The sequence below is a fragment of the Channa argus genome, chromosome 18, assembly GCF_033026475.1.
Source record: "Channa argus isolate prfri chromosome 18, Channa argus male v1.0, whole genome shotgun sequence".
NCBI lineage: Eukaryota > Metazoa > Chordata > Actinopteri > Anabantiformes > Channidae > Channa > Channa argus.
In genome coordinates, this window is record NC_090214.1 from 19,017,187 (window position 1) to 19,041,552 (window position 24,366).

At 39.0% G+C, this 24,366-nt stretch overlaps 1 protein-coding gene across 1 annotated transcript in view; it reads right to left on the reverse strand.

The window, feature by feature from the left end:
* Window positions 1-22,388, reverse strand: part of LOC137104049 (uncharacterized) — a 54,985-nt gene extending 32,597 nt beyond the window's left edge. The window contains exons 1-5 of the mRNA XM_067484855.1: window positions 22,293-22,388; window positions 22,025-22,156; window positions 20,917-21,053; window positions 16,329-16,464; window positions 811-924 (exon numbers count right to left, since the gene is read on the reverse strand). Of these exons, the coding sequence (XP_067340956.1) occupies window positions 811-924; window positions 16,329-16,464; window positions 20,917-21,053; window positions 22,025-22,156; window positions 22,293-22,388 (615 nt within the window). The remainder of the gene's footprint in view (window positions 1-810; window positions 925-16,328; window positions 16,465-20,916; window positions 21,054-22,024; window positions 22,157-22,292) is intronic.
* Between the last annotated feature and the right edge of the window lie 1,978 nt (window positions 22,389-24,366).

Genomic DNA, 24,366 nt, shown 5'->3' on the forward strand with positions numbered 1-24,366 from the left:
TTAGCTTGATGACTCCACTGCCATTAGTAAAAAAAAAAAATCATCTATTCACAAAAAGTGGACACATTTACACAAAAATCTTTAGTTACGTTTAAGCGACTGAAAAAAAAAAAACACTTTACTGACTAGCATTTACAAAACTTACCATCTTTGCAAGCATTTAACCACATATTAAGAGTCAAACTCAGTTCTGTGATGTAACAATTAGGCAATTTTCTTAGCATTTTACTGTATCTTTACAATTTTGTAAATGCATTTAGATCACATTTATAATAAGGATAATACACTCGATATGAGCTGCCTGTTTGAAAATGACCTCTAAAGGGAAATGAACAAAGAAAGACAAAAGAAAGGGACAGAAAGTTCTGACAAAACTAAAATAACAACGAAAGCTAAGTGAAAACGAATTCCACTATTGACTGTTAGGTGAAATGCCATTATGGTAGTGTTCAGCAATTATCCCTGCACCCTCCAGCAAAAAGTTTTACAAATATCAGTCGATGTCGATCTTACGTTTGGCTACTGAGAGAGTTTCAGATTCCACTAATGCTCTAAAACAGCTTCCGTCAACCTTCACTTTTAGAGGGAGACTTCTGGGATTTTCATCTTACTTCCTACAATTCTCCTTTAGAGGGAACAATCACATAAGCGGTATTAAACTTCACTCCGTGTCCCAAATCAGACGATGTCATCTGGAGGAGAACATACTGTAAAACTTGATTTTCCTCATTCAGTAACTTGCCAGGACTTAATGAGTAACTCACAGAGTATATATACACTTAGAGTATAATGATTTTTCATCTCATTTACCTGCTGGTCCTCAGTGATGATAGATTGCAAGACGTGAACTTTGTCTTCTATCAGCTGTCGTAGTTTGTCCGCAGAAGCGGGGAAGTCCTCTCTGTTTTGCTGGAACTCTGGAGACTGGAGAGATAGACACAGGATTTTCAATAGTTTATCGCATTTCATCACAGTAACACTCACAGTAAATGTGACTCGTGTTTCACAACCAGCAGCTCTGGCAGCAGTGAAGTAGCATCGGGAGTCAGATCCTAGTGGCTGCAAACACAGCAAAAACTTCTTTTTTTTTTAAAATGCACTAAATCTCCTTTCTCAACATACACTGGGATATCGAACGACATTCTGCAAATTGTTTCTTCTAAATGTGGAGATGTTGCCGTCATCCAAAATTATGGCCACACACAATTAGTAAAACATGCTCCTCTGATCCTCTTTCATTGGTGTGGAATGGAGAGAGACAGGATATAAAGAGAAAGTAGAAGTGTAGGGAGGCCGCTGCAGACTGAACGTTGTAATTTGGCGCGCTGAGGGTAAATAGCAGCACAGAACTGTTTCCAGTCTGAGAGGAACAACATGTCAACACACCAATGGTTATGATTCAGTTACAAAGAGAGAGATCTGAACTAAAGTATATTGAAATATGCCACCTTTCATAGCCCAGCTCCAAAACCACTGGGTCCTACAGTTTCCTATTGAGCAAAACCAAGTAGTGGGTAGGCACTGAATTTATGAGTAACCATCATATAGGTGAGGGATCTTGTGATGACCGTGAAAAAAACAACTCAATGTGTACTAAAAACGCAAAATACATCCATCATGTTTCAAACTATAAAAAGAGAAGAGTCTCTGAAGAGGTGTAAGTCTCAATAAATGTAAGCTAGTTTGCTAAGATACGGTTTTTACGCCGGATGCCCTTCCTGACGCAACTCCCCCCAATTTCTACCGGGCTTGGACCAGCACCGCACAGGTGGGAATGGGCTGTAATATGCAATATTATAGGTTAACTTAATAAGTGAGTGTAAGCAAATTTCATTTAGCCCAAGTCTTCTACTCAAAACAACTTATGACAATAAAATCTATTATTCTAATTTCAATAAGCTTGAACATATAAACCTATTTCTTTCTTTCTGTTGAGTAAAAAAGAAAAACAAATTCTGAATCTGATTGTTCTAAAAATGAATGAAACATCTGTTAAATTATTTTCTCTGATTTAATTGAACAATTCACTAATTGCAACAACAACAATAATAAAAAACAACAAAATATACATAAGCATTTGAACTAGGCTACCAGATAATATCTCCCATCCTGTTGTTAGTAGCAACGTGTGTTAAAAGACTAAATACAAATGCCAATAATCCTAAGTAAACATGCATGTGACTGTACATACTCATGATTGTCAGGTAACATATTGTTTAATTGCATTGCACCCTGGGAGAGGACTTCAATTACTGCAGTTGTAGTGTCATCTGAGTGACAGGAAGCAAGAGGTCATGTGAAAACATTACACCTTCTTAGTGTTATTGTGATAGATTTCTTTGCCCGATGGAGGTTATTGTTCAAATCTAAAGCAGACTGAGTTGCAGCAAATGAGGTAGAAACACAATCTGTAAAACTAATAAGTGGTGTAGATATATATATATTAAAAAAAAAACACAGGAAGGAAATTGAAACAAAGAACTTGCAAAAATTGAATGTTCTTGAATGCTACGTCAAAACCAGGAGATGGTTTGAGCAGTTAAATGTCAAAGTGCTCTATAGTAAAACATCACCAATGTTTAGCAGTACAATGATTACAAATAGAGTCTGATTAAGTTGGAAGATGTTTCCCACCCACTGCTATTTGAAGCCCACCACAGAGAGCCATTGTAAGACTATGCTGAAGCTTCTAACCTGGGTGACTCTTACGTATTTTAATTTAAAGGACCAGATCAGTCTCTATAGACATATAGGCTCTACACCTGGAGAGTAGCCAATTAATTCCAATCCTCTCCATATGAGTGAATGCATAGGTAACATGAGTGGGCTGGGTGTTCATGGCACAGTGAGTCTGTGTTGTCTGATTAAATGTAATCAGAACAGGTGCATTGTGTTTTAATCCCTCGGAGAAAGATTACATGCATCTACAGGGTTTAGAGGTAGCGAAGAGAAATTTCTCATTGTTAAGTAACACAAACCGAAGTTTCTCAGAATTCCTGAAGAGGCATGTGGCAAAGTCAGTTCTATCAAAAAAAAAAAAGCTCATTATAAAGTAAAATAGTGCCTGATGAATGTGGGCTGCTCTCCTCGTTACTGTCCAACCCAATCGCCTAGAAATTATGTTTCTATTCTAATTTGTTTTCCCAATTACATTTCTCAGCAAAATATAATTGGGAAAACAAATTAGTAGTATATTTTACTGTCAGAATAACACAACCTGGCTTTGACTAGGTTTTAAATTGTGTTACAATTTACACCCTGGAACCAGCACTGACTTTGCATCCCGACTCCCATTCACCCCTCAACCACGTAAGGCTCGGATTTCACCTTGTTCTCATGAATTCTTGTCAGCTTTTATTATGCATTTGAAAGTTTTATTCTTTTAAGTGGCAATCTGTGGACAGATTACAGGCATTTTAAATTTAAAGAATTTAAATAATTGTAAAGGCTTAAGAAGGATGCACTAACCACAGGACCTTCAAAATACAGATGTGCTGAGAGCAATGATTGAATACTTATCACAGAAAACATTATGCCTCACATACATAAGTTGACATTAGTTTTGTTGTTGCAACAAACCTTCCCCCCCCTTCAGGACACTGACTACTTCTTTTGGTGAACTGTTGTCTATTTAACCTTGCGTTAGAAAGAAAAGAAAACTAATTTTCAGCTAAACTAGGCAATCAGCATTCAACTTTAGTGCAACATAAATGAACAAGTCAAGACACTTTAAAAGATTCAATTAGCTACGTAATCTCTAAACCTTGAAATACAAAAAACAAACAAAAGAGCTTTGGCTAACAGTCCGACTGTTTGTAATGTAGGCCAGTTTCCAGTTTCAGCAGTAAAGCTCTGAAAAGACAAACTTCATCTCACTCTTCTGTAATTAATAGCTTGTGAGCTGTAGAATGTTTCTAAAATACTCACTGTCGGGTTTGGAGACAGAGAAGCGTTCATGATGACACACTCTAAACTAACTTTCTGACTGAGCTCAGACCACAGGGGGTGTCTCTCTGTAGATGTGTGTGTGTGTGTGTGTGTGGGGGGGGTGTTTTAGTGGGTGGGCTGCACCACTGTTTACATGGAGATGACCCTAACTACAACCTCCCCACTGCCCAGAATGAACAAGCAGGCAGAGAGAGAGAGAGAGAGAGAGAGAGAGAGAGAGAGAGAGAGAGAGAGAGAGAATGTAGAGAATGTGAGTTTGTTAGTTAATATCTGGTCAACGTTTGTCAGGATTTCTGTGCCTGATTGATCAGCCTACTCAAACTCCCATTTGTGTGTGTGTGTGTGTCTGTAAGCTGTATATAAAGAGCGTAAACTGAGCCAAACTAAACCAAGGCACTAAATTGAAAATATCAAAACATGTGTTTTCACAAATGTGTTGTAGCTGTCATGTTTTCACATGACATGACATGCAGACCAGATGAAGTTTGTGTTGTGTAGAGTTTTTATCCAAAGCATTTAACAAAGTTGCTTCACCTTTAGACACTGATTATAGCAGAAAGGGATCGAACCATCAATCCCATAAAAGGTGCATAACCACTGAGTCACAGCAGCCTCAGTAATTCAAATGCTGCTATACTACTGCCTAACCAGTACCATTGGTTTAGAGAATATACAGTTATGTTAGTAATAAAGTATAGACATAGCAAAATCTGTACATAACATTTACCAACTAAACTAAATTTATATCTTTTAAACCAAGAATAATGATGATCAAATAATTTTGGCTATTATTGTTCCAATAGATGAACAAAATCCTCATGAAAAACAAGATAACAATAAAGAATCCCAGTGAAGAATCCCCACAGTCATCAAGTCCAGTCAAGTCGACACTAAGAAAAGATAAACCATGACGTAACCTGAGATTACACAGAATTCCTTAATTCCCCCCCAACCCCCCTTTCCCAAACCAGAGGAGTCCTAATTCCCACTCCAGGGTGTGTTTGGTTTTGGGTGGGGTGTGATAACCATGGAAGGTCGCCAAAGTCAGACACGCCTTGATAAGCAGGTAGTTATGAGGCCTATTTGTTGACTTTTGCGTCTTTTTTTAATCACGCACACGTGGGCACAGAACATTTTATGTAACAAGATTAAAATTAAAATATCATTGCGCTCAAATATTTGAAACTGGTTGGATAGAACAAACATAACGATAAAAGAAGATTACCCAAGAAGTTTAAATCAGCTATTCACACCTAACCTCTTGGAAATCTGGCTTGTCGTGGTAGAAATGATGATTTTCTGACTCTTCTGTAATGTTTGGTATCCTGTAAAAAAGATAAAGTCGAGAAAATCCAAATTTCCTCATTTAAAATTTATTTCTTGAGTAAACTCAAGAAATAAAGTCTAATAGGTTTAGACTTTATCCAAATTTTACTTTTATTAACTTACTGTTAACTTATGTTTTCCTGTGTGTTGAAAACCCTATTTTACATATAAGTTTGGATTTTACTGTTTTAATATAATAATCAAGACAGTTCATAGAGTAAATATTGTCATCTTTTACACCGAATTCTTCATAATTTTGTTTGCATTCCCTGAATTTAATAACGTTTCGGCCCGATGCAAATAAGCAAAAATACTTGATAATGATGCATTTGATGAGTTAACTAAAAAGTTAAATATTTAGTATCCAAATTTATGATTTTAGCTTCTGAAATTCATAAAGAAGTATAATTTTAATGAAGTTATGTAATTATAATAATTTTATAATAAATGTTTGCACCTGACAGGATAAAGTACACAATGGGGAATTTGTTTTTCGTAGTGAAAGAACAAAACAGAGCTTTTTTTGTTTGTTACAATTTAGATAAAAATTCTGTCTTGTCCAGACTGACTCACTTCTGTTGAATTAAACACTATGTCATTCTTTACTTTCATTCCCATTAACTTAAGTCTCTAAGGTTTAAGAAATATAAATTATAAAATATACATTTTCACCCAAAAATATACAGTTGAAAACATCGTAAACATGCATGAACAAATCTTTGTTACTTTATTCACTCTTCTATTTGCTTTATTTTGGTCTCCACCGGAGACCTGGCTGAGTGAACCCCATTTAATGAAAAAGTCTGGAAAATTATAGTGTAAGAAAGATACTTTTCCCTCCCATGAGAACAGTGACATCAGCTCAGTGGAGTGGCAATTTTTTCACATAACACATTACAATAAAATGCAGTCGGGTGAGGTTTCTTCTTTGCCCTCAGGAGAATATGATTCACTGTATCGTCTTTACTATTTAGATAGTATGTTTGATAAATCAAATAATTTTTTTGGGTTGATTAATACAAGTGTGGACGCTCTTGCTCTCCTAATAATTTTGTACTGTTTAACAATAATTGTGGACTCGAAATAATCTTTAACTAAATTAATGCAGATTAGAAGGATCTGCATTATCATGATAGAAACACAAGTCCTTACTCAGCAAAGAGATCTGTCAAATACAGCAAGAAGCTTCCCTCCCCAGCAGGCCTCATGACTCACAGCTGTGGTATGTCACCTTGTGCGCTGGTGCACTTTGAACCAGCAGAAGCTTTAAACTGGGAGTGAAAGGGAGGAGACGCCCTGCAGGAGTATTTACTGACGAGCAGTGTTTCATCATAATGGGAACAACGTTTAACTACCCCGAGTTCACTGGCACTATAAAAAAACTTCAAAGTGACATTTCTTCAATATTTTCTACAACACAATGGAAAATGGGAAAAGTTGGGGATTTTCACAAGACGCTGGAACCTGTTCCCATTCGGCCCCAACAGCATTAGCAAGGTCCAATACAGATGTTCGGTGATAAGTTTTCTTTATGAACCTGGCATGGGGGAATTGTTACGAACCGTCCATATAATTTTGGCCACATGGAGACTGTATTTATTTTTTGAATAATTGTGAGATTTCTGGCATATTGCAAAATGTTGCCGTTATAAAATCTACCTACAGCAACAGTCACTGGTGACAGTTAATTTTAATTCAAACTAGATTGTTGATAGTGTGCTATAAAGCAGCGTCCAGGTCTCACTCACTGTATAAACACCAAACTACATAAAACAGTAAAACCAGTTTGTCTGTGCTCAGTGATGGGCGAATAAGCAACATATCACCTCTCCAGTATTTGCTCTCTCCTCTTTGCTCCTCCCCTGTCAAACTCTGTTTAACAATTACGTGTATTTAGGTTCACATCTCTCTCCAAAGTATCACTGTCTGTGCAAAATAGAATAAAACCACCAGTTCTTGCAATCTTTGTGGCATTAAAAAAAAAAAAAAATTATTTACTGATTTGATTCTCTGGATTCGTATTTCATTCGTTCAGACTTTGGAAGCTAAAGTGTGTCGAAATGTTGTCTTCACACATCACAGAAATGGCAGTTTTACTACATAATTGACAGTGCAGTTGTTAAAAATAACGAGATTTCTTTCTGGCAACATAACTTTGTCCCCCGTGCACTGTGTACACTACACCTATTAATGGCATGTTTTCACTGCATACAGGTACAAGTATTACCACAGGCTGTTTTAGGTTCAGCAGAACACAGCTGTTACCACAGGGTGAAGGACTGGGTTTCCAACCTGTTTACAATAAGCTCCCCCTAAAAATTCACCTAAAAAATGATAGAATTATGTCTTTCAGCTGTCATCCGTCAAACAATTAAACAGACAGGTAGAATAACACCAAGGCAGAGCAGGTAGATATGTAACATAGCCAAATATGAAGAGGAAAAAAGCTCCTCAAGCAGACAGGTATACATTGAAAAAACATGCCCTTAATGTCATATGGAATGCAGAATTGTCTATTATTAAAAAGACACCATTTAGCATTTGTTCAAAGTGGCCTTTGTTTATGTTTTCATATAAAATCACCCTTTGGTGAAGGCAAATGGTTGGGAATACAACATGTCTGCAAAGCTTCTTGTAAAGTAACCCAGGTAAGTGGGAGAGTAAAAAACTTAAAAACTAGTATTTTTTTTTCAGCCTATTTTGTAATATAGGTTTAAGTATTTGTAATTTCTATATTGCATGATACAGTACACAGTTTTCAGCACCAAAGAATTAAGTAGTTTGATGTTTTAATTGTTAAGTGTAGCTGCCATGTCAGAAAATACTGTGTACTAATTTCACACAATGTCTAATATGGCTATGATGACTCTGGATCGTTGTGCATGCTGTGATTTGGTGAATCTTGTTAATCACCACTATCTATCCAAAATGCCATGAATGTGGCACAAGGGTGTGGTGTTTGGGTGGTGGAATTGACTTACATTCTTAAGGAATGCCTCAAACCAGCCTCAAGTGTTGTGTTGTGTTGTGTTGTGTTTTTCTTTTTCTTTTTATTAACCACTCTATTCCATTTGCAAAACAATAAAAATTAACAAAAACATTTTGAATATATTGTAGTCACTGCTATTGTAATTAGGTCTCTGGCCGAATTATCTAATATTGATATTCTTTTTATGTTGCTAAAAAATGATGATACATATCTTATATTTGTGCATCTACAACAGAGGTAAATAAGGTAAAACGAGGTTAGAAATGTACAGGCATGAACCATTAGCAAAGGCCATTCTGTGTCTGGCAGTTGTTGCAAATCTTAATAAAAATCTTTTACACTCTGCAATTTACAAAAGAAAATTTGAAATAATAGATCTGTATGCTCTGAGTTTAGGCAAGTTTAAAAAAAAAATATCAAGATTTAGTTTAAGCATCGACATACCAAAATAAGGTGTGTGCATGCAAACAGAGAGGTGAATAGAAATATATGCAGATGATGAAGACTTTCAAACTCTCTCACTTTCCTATCTCTTAGTTCAGTTTCAAAACTAGAGCACCAACAAAAACAACATCTAATCTCCAAGCACTACAGCCCCCATCCAGCACCCACCAAGTCTGCACCCACCCGGCCCTCCAACAAGGCTTAATGAGTAATAAGCACTGGGTGACCACAGTCTTGGAGTCAAGCCAACTTTCCCAGATGCCAAATTGAAGCCTGGAGGTACTGCATAATGCAAAACAACACTCATTAAAACTTGGAGGAAAAAAAACAAGGAGCCGTAAAATGCAAAAAAGCACCAAGATGCATTTCAGGAGAAGCTGTGTGGCAGTTTCTAAACGACAAAGATGAATAATTAGGACTCTCAGGCATCCATTAGTGGGAGAAATTACAAGTCGCAGAAAATGGGCTCCATAACACACACACGACCCTAAAACCTCAACCGTTTGGCCAGAACATTATGTTAAGGTGGAGAATATGAGCTTTGAAAAGGGTGATGAAATGGAATGAAAAGGGAAAATAAGGGAGGTTTTCAGATGCGGAAAGATGTTGTGAAGCTTTTAGATGTCTCCAGTCAGATTAGAACTCAGTATGCCATTTGTTTAAGTCAGGAAGAATTTGATGTATTGGGAAATACATGAATTTAAATAGGTGTAAATGAAAACAATAAATGCTGGTGATGGCCACATGGAAAACAATCAAATGAATATGGAAATATTCTGTTTACATATATAATTACTTGTGCATCTGCAATAAACTGCATTCAGATCAGCTGACAACACATACTTGACTACTGCCTTGCAGTTCTGTGCCTCTGGTAATCACTCAAGTTGTAGTTTACATGCATGAGCCGTCCAGGCTTAGATTCTAATCCATTCTGGATGTTTATGATGGCTGTAATCAAATTCCTTTTGACATTCAGACATTCCTGAGATAGTGTGGGACAGAGGTTAAGGTCACTGTGATCGTGACCTTAGACTGTTCCCGACCAAAATATGTTCTCTAATCAGAGGTCACAGGTTAGTAATGTATTTATGGCCTGAAAACTCAAATACAGATCACCTGCAAAGGCTTCTAGGGCCTAAAAGACCATAAATATTTGAAGCTCAATGCAGTACACTGTGTATGCTAGTGTCTTATTACCATTTCATGAAGTACTGAAAGATCTTAGCTCAAATGACCACTGCTCACAGGGCTGTCAGCACACAGGTACTGTGAACTGTTAAAATGTGGACCCATGAAATATGTGCAGAATATGTCGTATCTATGTAGCAATATGACCATTTAACACACTGCTGGCACACTGGGCAACATGCTTTAGTTTCTTCTTGGGACAATTGTGGCACTCCACGTGATTACAGACGTCATTCAGATCCAGTTGCACCAACTGGAAAAAAACCTTTGTACACTAGGGACAGAGGCCCATATGTATTGTGACATTTGGGGCGGGTAATTGACTTTTCAAGACACAAGTCAGCCGGTCTACAGACGTGGGGACTGATTTTGCACTGCATTTACATTTCCCCACCATGGCATCAGAGCAGTTGGATGATGTACACATGGCAGCTTATCTCTGCTTGCACTTCTTTCCAATTCATTTCACAAGGCTATTAGTTAGATATTATATTGCTGTTATTGCACAGTACATAGGAGCCTTGGAAAAATAAGCAGCTGCATGTGGGGCCTGATTACATTTTAAAGACTCTGTAAATTGAACAGTTTAACGGGATTTTCGAGAAAGCTGAAAGACATCCCAGCAATCTGAGTTCATGTCCTGGAGTAGCAGTTATCAGAGATAATGACGTATACCAACAGGCTTCCTTTCTGCCTTTTTAAAAAAAATTTGATTTGAATTGCATAACACTGAGGCCATCCCGTAGTTAATCAAGGACCTTTTTATTTACAAGGTAAGTCGACCACATCGACACACACGGAAGAATGCAATGTTACCTTTCCAAACACTTGAGAATGTGTGTGCGTTTGCCTAACAGTCAGAGCTCACACCCTCATTCCTAACATTTCTGTCATCTCCATCCACATTCCTACTTTCCGGTGACTAACTGGCGATGTGCTGTGTGGGGCATTATGTCACATTCACACCAAAGTTCCGGTGCTGACTGTTGTGATGGAAACATCTATGGCCAGAAATAAAATCACTGTCAGCTGCAACTGTTTTTAGAACTGTTCATTCTGTTTTTCCTTATTCTCAGAAAGGAAAACCATCAACACATCAGGTGATCAATGCAACTGCCATATGATCCATTGTGAGGTGATAATACAATGCAAACAGTTCACTGTGTGCCACAGTAACATCCTGTCTGTAAAATGACAACACAGCATTTCTCAGAATGACACTAACACTTAAGGGCATGGTGCATCATGCTATTCTTACTACACTATTACAATGTGTTCGACACAAATAAAGATGAAAGATGATAGCAGCTACATGCCGACATTTCTGCATATTGTGTTTAATAACAGGAAGCGACACACTAAGTGTTTCACATTTCAAATGGGAAATCTGAATTTCCGAATTGCAAGAATTTTAACTGCCTCCTGAAGTCAAATTTCTGACTTCAAATCCAAGATGGCTGCTCCATCCATCAATAACGCTAGTATACTAACCACTATAATTTTATATGTTTTGTCTAATTTATATCTGATTAATATGTCTGACTAATGAACAGTCATACACACAGTGCTGTCCAGCTTCTCTCTGTGGACTGTGGTATCTTCAGATGATGGATGGATGGAATGCTGTATTTAAAAAAAAAAAAAAGGCATTTGCAAACTACTTTCTCAAACTGCACAAAAACCTTTTAATTTTAATATCATTCATTTCAATTATACACAGATTGTCATGTAGAATATTTAACACATGCTTGTATATTTAATTAGAGGTCCATAGTTATTTTTGGTGAAAAAACATCTCCAAATGACTTTGACAACCGTCCCTGTGCTGAATATAGCAGTAGATGAATGTTGGGGTTGTAACACTGAGCACAGTGACTAAAGAACTGCACAGAGAGGCTTTTTTTTTTTTTTTTTTTTTTTTTTTTTTAGATTTTTATGAGAGCTTTCTCCTGGTGCACACAAATTCTATTTTGTTAATGATTGATGGGCACCAGATGCCACCTCAGGGTGTTCCTCATACCAGACAACTTGACATTTAAATTATAATAGAAATGAATGCAGCACACAGTAGATGGCTTGTTCAGTAAAACACTTGGCTGGCATTTTTCCGTGAACATATCCCATTGTCTTTCCCCCCCTGGCCCCCTACTTATTTTCACTGCTGAGCTTCATACACATTAGACCTAATGGTCTTCGCAGTGCAGCTACCACTACAGGAATGTCTCAGCTGGGTTGCTGTACATGTCTGATCCCATGAAAGAAACAGAAGAGAGGATGGTGAAAGATTCAATGCCAACACAGACATATTTTACTTTTTTAAAACTCCCTGACAGGTGACAGACAGACAACACCCAGAAGAAATCTCATCACACAGCAATGGAGCTACAATCCAACATGATGACACATACAATACAGTACATATCTTTGTGTCATTGTGAGGACATTCTACCAACTTGTGCAAAACGGTGATGCCTCTGAATAACTGCAGATCACTCATATTTAAAATATTAAATCCATCTTGTTGTTTTTCAATCCTTAAAATGACCAAGGAATGACTTAAGGCTGAGTATGTAGAGTTTAATGAGCAAAAGATGCTTGCTGTACAACTTCAGGGGTGGGGACAGTGGGGGTCCAGGCATTGGCAACGGCCACCCTTAAAATCTAACGGGCCAACACTGGTGCCCCCACAGACAGAGTAAGAATTTGGTGGTTGCCTGCTGTAGAAGTTTTAGAACAATGACAACTGACTAAATCATTATAGATAAATACATTTTTATGTATAGACATTTTCATACATTTTGTCACACTGGAATCTTGTCGCAATTTTAACCAGGCAAATTATCCCAGCAGAGGGACAAATTTTTACTTTTTAATAATATGCAGATTATTATTCTATATAGATATTCTATATAGAAAAAAGAATTTGAAATCATTTTCGAAATGTGCCACCCTATTTTGCTCCAATCTGCTCCAGTGCCCAGTGAGAAAAAAATTCTAGATCCACCTCTGGACCGTGGACAGTATGAAAAAGAAAGTTTTAGGGTCGTGAGAATCTTTGACACAACCCAGCGTTAAGGAACAAAGCATAGGTTTATATTTTCAATGATTTGTATATATGTCTGTATACACTGCTGACTGTTTTTGTACATGACTAAAGTGAGTGGAGGTGATTGGGCAAGTTACAACCTTTGACCACGGTGTTGACATTGTGTATGTGTCTGTTAAAGCCAAATGTGAGATCACTAATTTTTTTAATAACATAGCTAAATGCTAACATCATGGAGGTTTCATTGAAAAGAAACACACACACACACACACACAGACAGGTATTTAGGTTTTCTATATAAAAACAATGACATCATTTACAATTAACAAGTGCTGCCTGTTGAAGTTTCTCTCTGTCTCTCTCTCTCACACACACACACACAAACACACAGCCTAAAAAGTCGCTATTGCTCAATTGCACATCCATCACATTTGAAACACTGTGTGGGAGAAACCCGGATGCTTCCCCTAAAAAAAGTTTAGGAAGGCAGCCGTCACTCTAATGATAAAGCATAAATCTCATCTGTTTGCTGTTTGTCCAAGCAACATAGATTGCTATAACCTCATTTTAGAAAGTCATGTTTTAGTTTTGTAAGAGACAAGGCATCAAGGATGAAGAATCTTTGGTTTGGCAAATGCATGTCTGCATGAACTGAGCTTTTGTTTTGGAAGTCTACTGCTGAGACAGTCCCAAGCCAGACTTTGGATCTCTGCTCAGCCTAAAATCAAGGCTGCATCTTAAAACAAGTGAAGAACACCTAAAAATGTCTTTAAACTCTTACCATATGAAAGTCTGAATAACTCGCCTTGAAAGTAACCATAGCAACAATGATGCTCAAAGGCTCAAAGGCAGAGAAACTCCAACAAAACTCAAAGAGCTCTTCTCACTGACTGGCTGTTGTGTTAGCAATTAGCCTGCCAGCTATAATAATTTAGTTTCCCAGTTAGCCCTTTCACCATGTCACCAAGCCTCTAGAACCACATATTCCGCTAAATTTGTTATCAGGAAAAGTATTGGTTGATTAACTTTTAAAGAATAATATTGATGCCCAACCCTCAGCAGCATGTATAAAAGAAAAACACCTCATCCACTGCAACCCATCCATTATACATCATCATCATTTCCTTCAACATAAAAAGGTCAAATAAAGGAAGAGAACCCTGGTGGAATTTAAACATGTTCTTATTTCTGGACTTGTTGGCAGGAGCCTGTGAGAGACAGCGAGGAGGTGAGAGAGGGAGACATTAGACATTACATTAGAGAGAATGAGGAGGGTGTGTGCCAGCAAAACTGTGTGAGAGGACTGTTGTGTTTTCTCGTTGATCTGGTTGGTTAACTGTCTGGGCCAGAGTCAAGGGAAAAGAATGTAGTCCCATTAAAACACATTAAAGAGACAGAGAGAGTGGGTGTGTGTCAGTGTGAGACAGGAGAGACAGCTGGATGAAGTAGAAGTGATTTAACTCGCGATTTTTAGATTTGTTGATGTCAATTGACACACAAGTCCTCTTGTTTAGCAGTTAATGTGAATTTGAAAGTCAGACCAAGAAACAACAGAAAGTAAATGAGTGATCGGGGAGAAAATGGAACGGGAAAAGAAAGTAGAACTACAGAAAACAGGAGTGAAAAAAGTACAAAGAAAGAAAGCAAGAATGCATAAAAAGAAAAACATACAGTGAAAAAGATGAAAGGAAAAGACAGACAGGCAAAACAGGAGGGAGAGAACTACAGTGGTGGGAAAGAGGCAAGGAAAGATATGAGGCAAAACACAAAGAGAAAGTGAGAAAGTGAAATGTAGCATAACATGATGGACAGAAAGATAAAGGTGAGTATGTAAGCGCCGGAAGCAGCGAGTCAGAGATGCTTGCAGCTGACATTAACGCAGGAATACAGCATTGTCAGAATGGTTAAATAAAAAAAACCAACAACACGTGTTTGCTTACAAGTCGACGACACACAAAACAGCATCACACATGATCACAACAAAGTGCACAGCGTAGCGTGACTGTGCAGTCTGTTACTATAACTAGCACCCTGCTCCATTCCGAGAGTTCCTGCGCCTTGTATTGGAGGAGGGTGGATCACAACTCTTTAGCTACATTTAAATGCTGATTCCTCTGGTGGAAAAGCAGGTTTCGGAACCAGTTTCCTGGGGGGCCCCCATACAGGGGGCCTTTATATTGACTCGTTTCTACAGAAAGCAAACTGTCCCAATCACTGACCATCACTGGTCCATTCCCATCCAAACATCTGATGACTGGAACGATGCAAGAGTTAAAGGCCCGGTGAACAAACTGTGCGACTGGCCGAGTATCACTTTTATTACTGCTGCTGTCATCAAATAACTAATTACTGACACTGTGGCAACACATAAGTGGCGTTATTACGCTGCACCCAGCTGATATAAAGATTACATCTCCTTTGTGCAGCTGCCTTATCGATGCCCAGAGCAGAGTACAGTCAGTCTAACCCTTTGACTCAGCACAGAGTGGCAAAACACAAACGGATAACAAATAGGAGTTTGAAAGTCAGAGGATCTTTAATTCCCCAAGTGTGTTCCTGCACAGATTTTCTACTACATCAGTGAGATGACAGAACCAACAGTGATTATATGATGTTCCTTATGGCAGTTTTGTCGTTTTTGTGACATTGTTTCTCTCGACAACTATATTGCTTTGCTGTTCCTATAGTGAAACCAAACTTAGGGGAACTACACTACACAGCCATGTGGGAAATTGCCTGGGCAACTTCATTGGAAGGGATTCATGGCCCAAACCAGTAAAGACAGTGACAGATTCAGTAGATTAAAAGTATTTGCTCTGCCATCTATTTCTTGCCTTATAGTCCATAAAAGGCAAGAAATAGATGAAATAGAGTTCACAGACTTACAGCATGTCTGTTCGTAAAGACTCATTACTTGGAGGGAAAAAAACCCCATGTAGGATCACATCAGTGTTGGAAACTGTTTTTTATGCTGACTTTATCAAACTTTTTGTCATTGTATAATATGACTAGAAAGTTGTATAACATGTACATGTATAACCTTAATCACACTTAATAGTTTGAAATTCTTTTTTTTTAATGTCCAGGTTCGTTTTTGTAATGAAGCCAATGATCCTGTCAGCACAGGGTTTACATGAGCTTCATCCCATTTCATGGATCGTCACAGTTACAGTGAACGTGAATTCACATCCACAGTGACTTTCACATGGTTTGGGTAAGACCTGGTCTTTGAGTGACTTCCCTCAGTCTCTTTAAAACTCTTCACTCACTTTTCTAAAACGTCCTGTGAACTCACTCAGCAGTAACAGGTAAAAAAAAAAAAACTAACACCACGTTGGCCAGGTTAACATCCAACAATGTCGAGGTAAATCGTCAGCCACTTACCTGTAGACGTTTGCTCTGCGGTGCTCTGTTGCCGTCTGACAAGCTGCTTTCCGCCTGACAGGAGTTTACCTTGTGGGTGGGACCGGGGCTACACCTGCCGCGCACCGGGACGCTGCGTAATGAGGACGCGCTGTCGCTTCACCCGCGCCGCCTCTCGGAGGTGCAGAGGTGCTTTCGGATTTGGGAGGAGAGAAAAGGAAACGTGGTGGGAGCAGAAAAAAAACAAAAAAAAAAACAAATCCGCATCCCTCCTTTTCCGTGTGGGCTCTCACCCTTCTCTGTGACACCATTTTTGGACATGTAGTGCGCAACTTTCTCACCAAGATGCAAAAACTTCAAGTATTTCAGGAATGCACGGTGCCCGAAGTAACTTTGGTTTCCGCTTTCTCCTCTGACGTCACTAATGGAACACGCGCTAACGAGCTGAATCATCTATCTATCTATCTATTTTGAGAAACTCACATATGAACGGATTTTTTTTTTTTTAATTGAATTCAAGTTTTGGTGTTTGCTGGGACATCTGAACACACAAATGAAAAACATGTGGGAAGTTTTCTTTTTTTGTTTTTCTTTTTTTTTTCCGGCAGACCAGACAGGAGGAGAAACTGACAGGTTATAGTTGAGGTTTGGAGCCTGTTGCTCAAACAGCCTCTGGTTGCTATAGGGGTTGGACTGAAGGCTGAGCTGCCCAGTGTTGGGCAACAATCACAGCCTCACCTTGCATTCCTGTGAGCTGGAGCTGTGAACACACCCATCAGCAGGTTATACTGTGGACTTCAAACACACAATCTAACACACTCCACACATGAATAAGAATGGCCTTGACAATTCCGTTGTTCTGTAAGAAGCACTTTATTAATGCTATTGGTTCAGTAAAGCTTTAATAAACACGTTTAAGTGTAAATGAGGTGGTTTCTCTGCTCATTTTCAGGTCCCAAGCAGGTGAGACGATCTTTGTTACAATTTGTACAGATAAGTGCAGCACGTGGCACTTTATCATGCTGCAACCACTGCACACGCCTGCTGAGGAGTTTGATAGACAAAAAGATAGTCAGTGGACTATCCACTTCTAATTCTACTAATCCAATTCTACTTCAGGAACTTTAACCTGAGAGAAATATTTAAGTATTTACATTCTCATTGTAGTTCTATAAAATAGAACATATGCACAGCGGCCTGGTGGCTCAGTGGTAGAGCATTGGGTTGGGATGCAGAAAGCCACCAAGACATTGGGGCCACCAAGGGCCAGCCGGCCCCGAGCCTGGATAAAATACGAGGGTTGTATTATACACTGTATTTAGACACAGTGCTTGAGTTGAACGTATTTTCTGCATTCAAATGGAAATTTTTTTTAATTCGATTCATGCACATGTGCCAATTGTTTATGTCTTTTCACACTGGAAAAAGTGGAGGATGTTACGGTGGTTGGATGGATCAACAAAACACTGGCCGGTCACACAAGAGATGACAAGCTTAACCCTGAGAATAAGTTCAGATCAGGTAAGATCAAGCACAAGATACCACACCTGCACATAGGAAAAACTAAAACGGTAATAAAAGCCTCAAATGTGACTTAAACAAATAAAACTAAAATGATCAAATTATACCTTAGTGGAAGAATCTCAGAGCTCAGCATCTCAATGTAATGTACTTGTACTGTACAGCCATAACATTAGGTTTAAATATTTCACTTAATATAAACGGTATATAGCTTATATATAGAACATATATAATGATGCTTTCAAGTTAACTGGTAATTCTAATAGCAAACCTGCACACTGAAGACGTTAGTGTCATCATTTTCTCTTTTATAGTAGTAAATCACTTGCAAAGCTGGGGGGCTTCTATGTCATGTGTCACCTGGTTGTTCAGGGTGCAGTTTAAGAAAACTTGGTGCAGATGGGAATGAGACAACCTTTACTCACTCACTGATGACTCCCACCGCTGCAATGAGTGACATTTGAGACATTTGAGGTTATGTACTCCAACATTTATGTAACTAAATTAGATGTCAGGATTATTATTTCGTTTTATTTTGCCTTTTCTTTTATTCTCTTATCACTTCGATTATTTTTTTTTAGCTTTGTGTATTTTGTTATGGTTATATCACTAAATTCTTGCATTTCTATTTTCTTCATGTTCCCGTCAGTGACAATAAAAACATTTTAAATTACATTAAGGAAACTGTCTGAAAATGTTACGTTTCTACATTTTTCTGTGAAACTGCCAACAGTTAAACTAGTTTACCCTGAACCACAAATAGCAACATCATGGTGAAGCAAGAAAAAAATAGGGGCTTTACCAAGATTTGTTAATCTGGACCAAAGGGGTGCAGCCATAAACAGACCAACACTGCCTCAAGACACACTGCTACATTAACCTTAATACAATACACCCAAACTGAAACTGACCTCTCTGTGAAGGGATTTTCTGCTTTCAATCTTTATTTAACCAGGTGGTTTGGAATAAAAAAGATTTTTCAGGAATGGTGAAATAAACAGAAAACGTAATCCTGGGCCCAACATGAAAGCTGAAAAATAGCCCATTCAGCAATGCAAAAATGCAATCTTTTGTTTGATGGCAAACCAGCATGATTTGTTCAGGGTTTATTTTCATCTGCAGATAAGTTTACAGAAAACTCTGAGTATCGCAGTAGATACCGTGTATTGTATTTGTGGAAGTCACAGAGATAAAGCAGACACATTTGTTGTATCACGTTGAATGGGTCGATGTTCTGTGGTCCTGTTTGTTTCTTTTTGCTGCAATTCTTGGAAAAACCTACATTAATATTACAACAATAACACTTTATAAACGTACCCAGCCCCAAATTCCCTAAATAAATTTAACAAGTAAACCAAAAATAAGTATTTTACCCAGTGGTTAGGAATAACGTGTTTAACACAGAAGGGGACCGATTGCTGGCACAGTGTTTTCACTTTGAACAGACAATGTTAAAAGGGCTGAAGGTACAAACCCATGGACAAGCTAAACCCTCAGCAAGCTCAAAGTGACAATTACTCTTTCAAATTCCATAAACCACCAGTTTATATCTGTTCATGTACAGATCATGATCACATGGCCTTTTTTCGACACCGTACACTCCAAAACAAAGCCGTAATGTTGCAGTCTCGTGTGTGCTTACGTTGAGGAACACTGAGGTGACCCCTTAAGGCTCACTCTAAAATAAAAAGCAGTTCTTACTCCTTCTTTCAAACTATAAGCAAGATGCCTATAGTTTTTCTTTTTGCAAACTCAGCAGTTCTGATCCTCTTCTGTAGACCTAAATGAAACCCTTCCCTTTTCTTGACTAATATCTGAACTACCTTCTTTTTTTTTTTTTTTCCAGCATTAGACGTCACTCCCTGTTGCTTGTAGGCACGAACAGATGAAGCCAAACTGATGAGTCAAAATGAAGCATCATCCTATGCTCCAAAGAGGCATTGTCTGCTCTGGAGGCGATCCCTTTAACTGAATAACAAGTTCCTCTTCCTCCACTCATGATGTGATGTGCAAAATATCCCGGCTTGTCACAGCATGAAGCCAGTAAAAATGAGGGAAAAGCACTTGGTGACTACATAAAGTTTGTGATGTGTTGACAAAAGGAGAGTGAAGATGAAGATTTTAGATATCTAGATTTCTCTAGCTAGCATTAATTCAACTAAAACATATCAATTGAAGTTCACTTTCTAACTATACTAACACGGGCCTGCTTGCGTGCTCCCATTCAAGGTTTAAAACTGTGCATACACATGTTAAGCTTACTAATAAATGTGTTGGATCTGATTTGTTTAGCGTGAACAAAGTTGATAGTTACCCCAGATTCTGTGGTTTGTGTACACAGGTGTAAAACCTGACTACAAAATGATATCATTGTCCATCTTGCTGCAGCCTCATCAGAGATTATTTGTCTAATCTATGGCATTAACAGTGCATAGCAAACTTTTATTCCCTGACTTGCAGTGGCTCCTCCCAGGGAGTGTTTCATCCTGGGTGGAAAGAAGTATGTTCTTCAGGACTAACCCAGAGGACAAAAAGTCCCTTCCCTCGCTGTTGTTCCTTAATCTACACAGTTTGAGAGGGGATACGAAAAGGATAAGTATGATATGAAAACTAATAGCTAGCAAATCTTGCACATTAACAACACAAATATGAAGGGAACAAGCCAAACTTTTCCTTTAACTGTGTCTGAGAGAGAAAAGCATCGGCAGAATGAGACGCTGCTATATGAGACATATGCAATAGAGTCCCATCATTTTTTCTCACTTCTGCTCTTTAATGCAGTCAACTCTCCCTAGTTGCTTCAATAAACATAATCATAATGCAGCCAGTATGTTTCAGACTTACATTCCCCCAGAATTACATTACATTACCCATCATCTCTGTGATGTTTGGGCCAAACATTCCAAAGACTTCATCAGTCACTACTCCACCATCACTGGCTGCCTGAGTTCTATAGACCTACACTTAATGAAGAGGCTTCACATCAGTGGAGTCCCAACACAAAAATCTTTCTATTGTTTATATAATCAGTTTTATTATCTGCTTTTATTAGACCCCTCTTATTGAAATATGTCTAAATGGCCACAACCCTCCCATTTTGTTGAGGACCAGCACCAAGGTGGCCTTGATGGCTGGGGGGGGGCACACCTGGTGGGGTTTGTTCCCGCAGCCTTCTGCATCCCAGCCTGATGCTCTACCCATTGATCCAACGGGGCCCCCATCACTCTTAGAAGACAGAGTTAGAGAATAGAGGAGCCTATAAGAAGACAGCAGATACAGGAAAACTACTGTTTAAACACTGACTAAACAACAACAGTGTTACTATAAGATATCTTACAGTTTGTATCTATTGACCATGAAAACATAGTTACAGAAAATACTGTAGGCTATATTTAATGGTGGCACTGATGTAAGGAAAACTATATTGTGCATTTGTCTGCTTTTGCTTGGTGGCTTTCTGTGGAGCATTTAATAAGTGTAAAAATATGGTATCTTGCATGTGTAGTCAGGCTGTCCAGACAGCTAGTATGATTTAAAAAGGACTGTATGTTAGTGTTACATGCAAGTCAACTGAGTGTAGCAGCTAGAACAGGGTGGAGCAGAGTGGATTGAATGAAACACTGATGGTGTTGGTATGAGATAGCTTTGAGTTGACCATTAGTTACTTCAGTTCACAGAGTGTCGGTGAAGATTCTCAGTTATCCAGGTTTAGTTGTCCGAAGATCGAATCGTGTCAACAGCACTTCTTTTCCTGGTTAGAAACGTCTCGCTACTTATCAAAGAAGCTTCTTCAGTCTGAATCAAAATGGCGTTACAGCCTTTGTTCCCCCGTGGCCTGAATAGGCTCGTTAAGGTTAAGGAACATGGTGGAGTCATTCAGATGTAAAGATTACGACCCCCAGGTGTGGCCATCTTGGTGGATGTGTGAAGTGGTCTTAATCTTCCTGGGGAAAGGGCAGCATGAAAAAGGGGAGACAGGTTGTGCCCGAGGTCACCACCTCTGTTGAGAGCAGGAAAACAAACCATGGAACCATGGAAACATCAATGGCTTCACGTACTCCTCTCTCATACCATCTGCATACAATACATTGCTCTTATTGTGTTTGGGTGTTTGGTCTTTCGGATGGACAAGTCTTTGTCTCAGTGCGTTGGTGGATTTGAATAGTCTTTTGAGCTTCATCCATGTAAGGAATCACCAGGTTTTTGCTTTGACTCTCAGGCTCTGCTTTGTCCGTCGTCCTTCTGTTGGATCTGGACGCCATCTTGTTTAAGGCCCACTTAGGATAACCGCAGGCCTTGAGAGCTGTCTTTGGATGCATATCCTCCTTCTTGTTGCATCAAAGAAGGTGTGGATGTGGTTCAGGGTCCTGATGATTCATAGTTTTGTGTGGCAGTGGGTTGTGGGAGTCAAACCGTAGGTACTGGTCTGTGTGTGTGGGTTTCGTGAAGATTCCTATCTATCACCTGGATCTTTACCCAGGTGTTATCTACATATCTGAACCAGTGGGTTGGTGCTGTCCCTGGGAAGGAGTGGAGAGCTTTATTCTCCACTTCCTTCATGTATACGTTGGCAGCAATAGGTGACACTGGAGAAACCATGGCACAGCCATGTTTACGTGTCTAGAAGTCACCCCCGTAGGTGAAGTATGTGGCGTCTGATACAAGTCCAGGAGGGAGCAGATGTTGTCCTCTTCTAGAATTTTCCTAACGACTGTCAGGGCATCGGTTTGGGGATGCTGGTGAAGAGGGAAGGGACATCAAAGGGACATGGTTTCATCAGTATCCAGTTTCAGCTCTTTGACCCTGGCTGAGTTTAGTATGTGGTTATCAGTGTGTCCAACTAACAGTGATAGGATGGTGGCCAAGTGTTTCACAATGTTGTAAGCTACTGAGTTAATGCTGCTGATAATGGGTCTGAGGGGTGCGGCTTCCTTGTGTATATTGAAAAATCCATACATGCAAGGGGCGCCTTCTCCTGGTTAAAGGTGGTGGTAGTCCCCCTATCGATGGCGTTGTCTCTTTCCAGCTGTTTTACATTTACATTTACATTCAGTCATTTAGTGGAAGCTTTTATCCAAAGCGACTTGCACATGAAGTACAAAGCAAGCAAAAATCGAAGTCAAGAAGAAAAGATTAAAGCAAAGTCCTATCAGAAGAGTGTTTACATTTCATGAGATGCAAGTGCGAGAGAGAACAGAAAAGAAGTTTTTGCATAGGAAGATGCGGAAGCATTTTTTTCAGCAGTTTTTTGAATATTGGGAGTGAGTTTGCTGAGCGTGCAGAGTTTGGTAGCTCAATCCACCATCATGGGATCATTACGCTGAAAAGTTTTGCTTGGTGTCTTCTGTGTGGTGCTGGGACCACCAGACGTCATTCGTTGGCAGACCGCAGCGGACGGGAAGGATTGTAGACCTGAATGAGGGAGTTGAGGTAAGCAGGAGCTGTTAAAATGATCAACCTGTGGGTGAGAGACAGAGCTTTGAACCTCATGCGAGCAGCTACAGGAAGCCAGTGTAGAGATCTGAAGAGTGGTGTGAAATGAGTCCTTTTTGGGCTGATTAAAAATGAGGCAAGCTGCTGCGTTTTGGATCATCTGCAAGGGTTTGATGGTGGATACCGGTGACCCCATTAAAAAAGCGTTGCAGTGATCAAGACGAGATACAGTATGACCAGCTCCTGTACAATGAGTTGGGTTTTATATTCCGTGAGGTAGGGTCTGATCTTTCTTATGTTGTAGAGGGCAAATCTGCTGCCCTAGAGACTGAGTATCTTGCTTTGCAAAAAGAAAGAGGCATTCAAAGTACTGCAGTGTAAAAACGGCACATTTATTGCTACAGAATGGTCATGAACATGAAGCTCATTGAATCACTACAAGATGAGAACCAACAGTCAACAAACAGCCAATTGTTGGGATGATATGAGGAAGAATAATGCATCAGCACAAAAGATGGAACTATAGAGAACTCAAACACTTTGCACCTGAAAAAAATAAATAAAGTGACATAAAGATTTGAGGCACTCACCACACACCAGAGGAAAAGTCTGCTATGGTTTTGCCGTCATGTTTTGTTTTGTTTTTTTCCGATGATTTTAATTTGTTGCCAGCTGGGAAAAGGGGTCTCACACCATGACCTCTGACCATCACATAGGAAACCTCACAGGCTTGTGTGCATGTTCAGTTCAAAGAGTACAAACAAAGTAACAAATTCATGTATCATTCATGTTTGTACATTTGCCAAAAATGTAATAAAATAAAAAGTGTTTTCATCTGGTGAACTCACTCAAATTGTTTTTCTTGACTAGCTCTTTCCAGAATTCCCTCCAAAATATATGCAGAATGTGGTGATTTACAATTAATTTAGGTAAACACTGGTTTTGTGAGTGTACGAAGTGTAAGAATTACATCACATGAAGTGTGAAGTGAGAAAATAAGGCCACAGCTTTTTCAGATGTTTTCTTGTGCTTCTATTGTCATAAACTTCCTTTGAGTATTTTGGCCTCTTCGATTACTAAATCACATCTCATCCTTTAAATCATG